Raw genomic sequence first — 8064 nt, forward strand, 5'->3', positions numbered from 1 at the left:
TTTATGTCTTTAGGGAATAATTAATTTGTATTTATCCTTTTTAGATTACCACACTTCATACACTGTTTATCCTTAGTTCAATCATCGGTCATAGGTTCAACATACTCTTTAATAACTACTAGTGTAAAATATTAGATTAAACTTTTTTTTGCACCGTTACTAAATCAAATATATCCTATGAAAGTAAAGACACATTTTTAAAATTATAGATTGTCAATTACCTAATAATGGAAAAATCTGTAAACTTTTCCAAAATTTTGGCAAAATTCTGAGATGTGAGTTTGGCTTAAATGAACGTTTCAACATAATTGACTCAGATGTGCATGTTTTGCTACAATTTTGCAGTGTTCCCTGATGAATAAACTAGACATTTTATAAAAGATATGCATAAAAAAATATACTCAAAATCTTCATCAATTTGAGCAACAATATTCATACAGACTTCAGTGCATATTTTGGGTCTCAGCACTACAGCAAAAAAAGGGGAAACTTTTCTCGTGAACAAACCATGTTGCAATTCGGGGTTTGAATTAATTTTGTTTTTCTTTTGTATGCTGGGAAAATTCTGACTGCTATTGCATGTAGCACACAAATACTGAACAGCTTCCAATATTCCACGCCACCTCTCAGGTCTAGTTTGACTAATCATTTAAATCCCCCCTCCCCACAGTGTAGCATGGTCTTGCCATGGTACAAATTTGCTCCATTTTTATTGCATTTGCTCCTAACTTTCATTGAGGCCCTCTGTTTTGCACCACTGTGCATATGCCACTGTTAATTCCTTCAATTACAAAAATAACTTAACGATTTATCTAACAAATTCACAAAGTTTTATGGTGTTACAGCAATGGTGGGCAGGAGGCGCAAGGCCTTTAAGAAAGTAGTATCAGCCCCCAATTTAAGCACCTCACCCAAAGTTAGAGATTGTTCCTCACTAGGTCACTCAGGAAAATCTATCAGACCTGCATCAAAATAAAAGGACCAACGCCATCTACACAGGACCTCCTTATACCTGCCAGACATAGGACCAAAACCAACCAAATGAAAGCACAGCAAGAAATCAAAATTACTGTACCCAGTACTGGTCTGCAACAACAAGCTAAGCCATCAAACTTTGAGTGATGAACTTATCAATGAAAACTAGGCTTTGAAAAAAAATTAAAATAATTGAATCTCTTTATTAAATAGCCCCCAGGAAATAAATGTAATGTAACTGCAGAAACTTAGCTTTTGCGTCTGTTATTTTTAGAATATTAAATGAAAAAAATGTTGTTTATATATTTATTTTTCCTGCTTCTGTCTGTGAAAAGAAAAAAACAATATAGGTGTTTGTTTTATGCTATATTTAATTACTAGCAAAAAGTCATTTGGGACTATTCCAGTTCAAAGAATATAATACTTCAGAGATTAATTAAAGATATATATAAATAACATATACCAACCAGCTAGTACTTGGGCTATAAAAACAGCAGCCCATATGGATTATTCTGTTGATGAATATAGATTTCCAGGCACAGCAAAATATTATTGTCAGTGAAAATGCAATTACTATTGTGAATCAAAGAGATCTACTGTAAAGAGTAATTAAGTGCATAATTAACAAAAGTGTGAGCTGCTAATAAATTATCTTTTAGACTAGACATTGAAAATAACAATATATAATTATAATGTTGGTGCAGAAAGGCTTCATGTGACCTTGAAGCTATTGGATTCTGTAGTATTCTGGGTTTTGTGGAACTCATGGGGCTTGTACAGCTTTCAGGACTAGGTCATTATAGAGTCACAACTATTACTAGAAAACTGCCATACAGACTGAGATTTCTGCTTGTGGAGGTAAGTGAGGTAGGCTCAATCATCTGACATTTGGCCTGCAATATTACCATATGGCTCTGTTTTGAGTTAAAAAAAACTATTTTTATTATTATTATTTATTTATTTTTTTGCCGTGAGGAAGGGCCTAATTCATTAAGGAACTTATGCAAGAATTTGAGTAAATTTTCTTTCTTAAGTTTTCTGGACAAACCCATGTTGCAATGCAAGGGGTGTAAATGAGTTTATTATTTTGCACATAAGAAAAATAGGTTGGGTGATTTTTTAATCTAGCACACAAATACTTGATAGCTTATTTGTTCACTGAAATTTAAAGTTGATATTTGTGTACTACATGAAAAAACAGCCAGTATTTAACTTATGTGCGAAATAATAAACTAAGTTGCACCCTTTTCATTGCAACATGTGTTTGTCCAGAAAACTTAAATAAGAAAACTTACTCAAATTCTTGCCTAAGTTCCTTAAAGAATCAGGCCTGAAAAGTTTATTTCCAAAGAATGTGTCTTATTTTTTTTATTCAAATACAAACTGTAATTATTTATTTGCAAATAATATAGGTTAGCAGAGCAATAGAACTATGGATAAAACACATAAGACATATTTGACATGGAAAATCCAACTACAGTAATATTACTGTAGCTGGAATGTCAACATGATTTTTCTATGGTGAATATAATGCATATTCTACAATCAATTTATTTCAAAATTGTGCATTATGAATTGCCCAAAAGTGTGTATCATACTCAGTTTACCAAAATATTTCTCTTTTTCTTTGAGTCACAAATGTTTTGTCTAAATTTTAAAATACATTTTAAGGTAAATTATAAAGCTATTTATCACATAAATCTGTTAAATCTGTAATATTTTCTATTTTAAAAAAACTTGTTATTAAAATTATATTTAACCACAATTTTTAGCAATTCCATGTGCAAAATAAAATTTTTGACACCTGAAAATTAAAATACATTGAATTCTGAAGCATACTAAATTGTTTTGTTAACTTCTACCCAGAATTAAGGAAAGAGAACAATTGTCCCAAGAACAAATAGACTATAATATAATATCATACTAGTACACCATATAGTTGCCTCTAAAGTAAACACAGAAGCACTACATACAGGATTATTACAAAGTGATAAACTTTAACATGCTAGAACGCACTGATCCACTAAAGCACGCAAAATGGATATGGAGGGATACTATGGCATTCTAATACCCTAAACCTAAAATGTTTTTGGGAGAATGGGAAAAACAAAACAAAAAATGGTAATACTTCTACTTTCTATTATTTTTATAGTATATGCAATGGAAGAATTGAAATCTGCATATAGACGGTTTAATTTTCATATGGACTCTCCAATTTCTCTCCATGCATTGAGACAGGAAGCAGCTGTATATGAAATCTACCTAAGGCTCCTCAGTCTGATCTCTTACAAAATTTAGAGACTGCTTATGAATTTTAATACAGAAACGTTACAAAATGTGTAAAAAAACTTGGTATAGATGCTGTACTGTAATATAAATCTAAATATTCAAGAACACAAATATTTCTTTCTTTAAAAAGTTTTGTCTATACTATTTCAGAGTATGGGTTTTCCTTAAATTAGATGCATTTACCCAACACCCTCATGGCTGTTTATGTATGTACGTGCAATTGTACATGGATGTTTCAATATATGACAATTGAATATCTTGCATTTCTTGCATATCTTGCTTTATTGTTGAGTATTGGACACATGGAAGCCCAATTCTCCAAGAATATGCTCAAGATTCAACCAAACCTCCTATACACACCACCGTTTATAGAAACAAATCAAAATATCCCAAAAGTTTATCATTATCGTCCAACATTTGTGTATTGTTATGACTATAAGGAGATATAGTCCATTCCAACTGTCTAGACACCACCATTAATACTTCTTGCGCAAATCCCAGATGTAACATCAGAAGTTATCACAGCATTGACAGACAATGCAATGGAGCCACTATGCAATTAAAAGATGTAAGTTACTAATTCACTTAACATAACATGCTGTGGGGGAAATACATTGACAAGAAACAGGAAGAGCAGAGTGTCTAATCTGTAACACTACTGTGGTCACTTTGATCTTGGCTGAAATAACATTCTCTCTACCTTTTCTCTTTTCTCATAGTTTTTCTACTTAGAGTAACCTCCTTGACTGTGCGTGGTGGACGTTTTGAGAATACCACTGTATAGCTGAGCCCTGTGGAACTAAAGATATAGTATAACAACTGTAAACTGTAACCATATAGATCTCAAGCTGGGAATCTCCAGTCTTCAGGAAGGTTAAGACATGGCTAAGGAGCAATGCAACAATTTCCAAATGAATGGGGACAAGGTGGATCATATTGAACTAATCTCAGCTTCTCCTTAACTCCATAATGGTACATAAGGAGTAGTGCACAAATTGAATGCAGCTCATTTCAGACAGGTGTGAGATCTGCCAGGATCAGGGAGGGACCAAAAAGAACCAACCTGGGAAATGTGTCCTGTCTAAAGAACCAGAAAGTAGATCCAGACAGCTGAACACAGTAGACAAGGCCAGGGACTGGAGTAGGTAGGGTAATCACAAACTGAGATCAAGATTGGAGAGAGTATACTGGTCAATGTCACTACCTGAGAACAAGTGTTGGAGAAAACTGAGAGGTAATGCAGGCAAACATTCAGCAACAGAGTATGAACAGGCAATGGAGTTCTTACTGCAAATGTTTATAATTAATTCCTGGCTCTGGACAGGTATCTTAAATAGGAAAAATGAAAGTGTAGGTACCAATGAGACGCAGTGGCATAATCTTGTGACAAAGCAATCCGAGGGCAACAGATGCAGTGACAAATGTATTGCTTAGAATTAATTGCATTCTAAAATTTCCTATAATATATTCCCTTTTTATTATAAGAACTGTGTTGTGCACTAAAACAAAATGTATTATTCAATATGTGTTGTCTGTTACAGATAAAAGTGGTGAGTCATGTTTTTAAATGCTATAAATCAGACTATGATGACATATTTCATTATTAAAGGGATTACAGATGTCCCAGAGCTTCAGGCTCCTGTCTTTCTTCTGGTTCTACTCATTTATCTCCTCACTCTTGGTGGAAACATGACCATTCTTCTACTTATCTGCTTGGATCAGCATCTCCACACTCCCATGTATTTCTTCCTAAGCAACCTGTCCATTGTGGACTTGTCTTCTATCAATATCACTTTGCATAAAGTTCTCCTCATCTTCATAGCTGGTGATAATACCATTTCATACATTGCATGCATAACTCAACTGTATATTTTTGCATCTTTAACAGGTCATGAACTTTTAATTTTGACTGCAATGAGCTATGATAGATATGTAGCCATCTGTAAACCATTACGTTATAATATGATCATGAACCATAAAGTTTGCACTATACTTGTTACTAGCTGTTATTTGATGGGCTTTCTACAAGTTATTCCCGCTGTTTTGTTCTTCTCAGGTTTCTCATGCTACACAACTAATGAGATAAACCATTACTTCTGTGATATGATAGCTCTGATGAAAATTTCCTGCAATGAGAAGTCAGTTTTGGAGATTACATTTCTTATTCAATGTCTTTCAATTCTAGCACTTATTCCTTTCCTTCTTACCATTATCTCTTACATTTTCATTATTTTTGCCATATTGAGGATCCATTCTGACAGCGGGAAACGAAAAGCCTTCTACACCTGCTCATCTCACCTCTCAGTAGTCATCCTTCTGTATGTGACACTTGTCTCTCAGTACTTAACACCAACATCGAATGATGCATTGAACACAAAGAAACTTTTCTCTCTTCTTAATACAGCTGCAGTTCCTTTGTTAAACCCGCTAATTTATAGTTTAAAAAATAAAGATGTTATGTCAGCTGTGAAGCAAAGACTGAACTTGTGTAAAACCGTGACATAAAGGATGATTAAATACATTATACTGTGCCAATAATCTACTATATATACAATGTATTTTTTGTAACATACATTGTACTGAAAGATTGTTTTAAAAACAATATGTCTTCTCTTTTCTTGCTAAGTAAACAAGATTGCTAAGATAGCTGATATAAATAATTATTCAATAGTTATTTTTTGAACAGGTACTGTAGTTTTTTATGCTTTTACAAAAACTTTGGGGAAATATTTGCAACAAGCTGTACTTGTCATATTGAACATTATTTCTGCCTTTAATGATATTGTAATCGACTATAATGATGTATATTGTTAATGTACCTATCATCATCATCATCATCACCATTTATTTATATAGCGGCACTAATTCCGCAGCGCTGTACAGAGAACTCATTCACATCAGTCCCTGCCCCATTGGGGCTTACAGTCTAAATTCCCTGACATACACACACACAGACTAGGGTCAATTTTGGTAGCAGCCAATTAACCTACTAGTATGTTTTTGGAGTGTGGGAGGAAACCGGAGCACCCGGAGGAAACCCACGCAAACACGGAGAGAACATACAAACTCCTCACAGATAAGGCCATGGACGGGAATTGAACTCATGACCCCAGTGCTGTGAGGCTGAAGTGCTAACCACTGAGCCACCGTGCTGCCCTACTTATATCCTCTGACAAAATGTATGCGTGTTTTAAAAGTGTTTAAATAAACAATAACATATCATGGAAGTAAAATACTTTACTGTTCAATACAGTCAATAAACGCTTAGACATATCAGACTGGCCATTTAGAGTAGCTCTTTATTTGTGTGTTCCATGACAGTACAAGTAATATAATATAATGCACTATTATTAATAAATATAACAACTAAAGTCAACAATGTAGTACCTGCACCAAATAATCTATGGCTGTACATTTTACTGTTACATAGCAAATGCATTTTCAATATCTGGGGCTAGATTTACTAAGCTGCGGGTTTGAAAAAGTGGGGATGTTGCCTATAGCAACCAATCAGATTCTAGCTTTCATTTTGTAGAAGGTCCTAAATAAATGAAAGCTAGAATCTGATTGGTTGCTATAGGCAACATCCCCACTTTTTCAAACCCGCAGCTTAGCAAATCTATCCCCTAGACTGTAAGTTACACCCCATCATAATGACACATTGTTCACACTGTGCAGTAGAGATATGTGCAGACCCCCTCATTTTTCTTTTGGTTTTGGCCCAAAATCCTCAGGTGTTTTGGTTGTGGTTTTGGATCAGGATTTCATTAAAGATTGTGAAAAACAGGTAAAACTGTCATTTTGAGCAGTTTTTGTTCCTACATTAGTATTTATAACATTAACATTCATTTACAATCTATTTTCTAATAATCTCTTTACAGCTGTCAACATTTTCACCAATGATGGGCAAAAGCTGCAGCGAGCTGGTTGGCTTAAATTTGTGACAGAGCAGCAGCACAAATACTTGGCAGTTTAATAAAAGATATAATCCCTATGAAACATTGTGGCACAGCAATGGTAGACAGGATGGCAGTTTAATAAAGTAACTTTTTCGGAAGCTGCTACAATGATCTACATGCGGTTGCTGAATGCCGAAAATACTCAGAAATTTTACGGGCCACAGACAGCATCACCAGCACCAACCTCTCATTTTTTAAGAAATTCTGAACAACCAACTTTGGTATGCAAAGCATGCTACAATACATGATACAATACAGTGGCAGAGCACTGGCTGATTGAATCCTCATTTTAGAAAAGAAAATAGACAAAGGTGTGCTGTTCCCAGAAATGAAATAATGGGAGAAAGATCATGGACACAATATTTTCAACATTAGACAGCATGTGTCATGGAAAGTAAAGAGGCAGTAATTAAAGTTTATTAGATGCAAGGCAGTATGAATAGATATTTAGACGAGTGGATAGATGAAGGTGGGTTGCATCCAGAATTAAATAGTTAGTAGAATAGAAAGACCACATACACAATATTTTTAACATTAGACAGTCTATCTCATGGAACATAAAGATGCAGTAATCAGAGCTCATTAAACGGATAGTGTTGGCACCAGTACACATTTTACACAAGCTGATAGACCAGGCCTTAACGTAAAATATTGCAAGATGGTGTTGCCCTTGGGCGCTCCCACCCACCCATATGTTAAAAAGGACATGCATAGTTTAACAAACCAAGCACTTCAGCGACATGGACTGTCATTTTTGTGGCTGAAGTACTTTTTTTTTTCGGGCCCCGATAAGAGAGAACATTTTGGTTGTTGGTTGTTCATTTGGAGAACCAACAGGGAT

General features: G+C 34.6%; 1 protein-coding gene across 1 annotated transcript; it reads left to right on the plus strand.

Annotated features, from left to right (window-relative positions):
* The first annotated feature begins 4821 nt into the window (after nt 1-4821).
* On the plus strand, nt 4822-5769 carry LOC142101506 (olfactory receptor 8G17-like). Its single transcript, XM_075185961.1, has one exon. The coding sequence runs from the start codon at nt 4822-4824 to the stop codon at nt 5767-5769; it is 948 nt and encodes a 315-aa protein (XP_075042062.1).
* The last annotated feature ends 2295 nt before the right edge of the window (nt 5770-8064 follow it).

This window comes from Mixophyes fleayi, chromosome 9 (genome assembly GCF_038048845.1).
Source record: "Mixophyes fleayi isolate aMixFle1 chromosome 9, aMixFle1.hap1, whole genome shotgun sequence".
Classification (NCBI taxonomy): domain Eukaryota; kingdom Metazoa; phylum Chordata; class Amphibia; order Anura; family Limnodynastidae; genus Mixophyes; species Mixophyes fleayi.

Coding starts and splice junctions, on each gene's coding strand:
- LOC142101506 (XM_075185961.1), top strand. CDS start 4,822: ATGTTTTTAAATGCTATAAATCAGACTATGATGACATATTTCATTATT.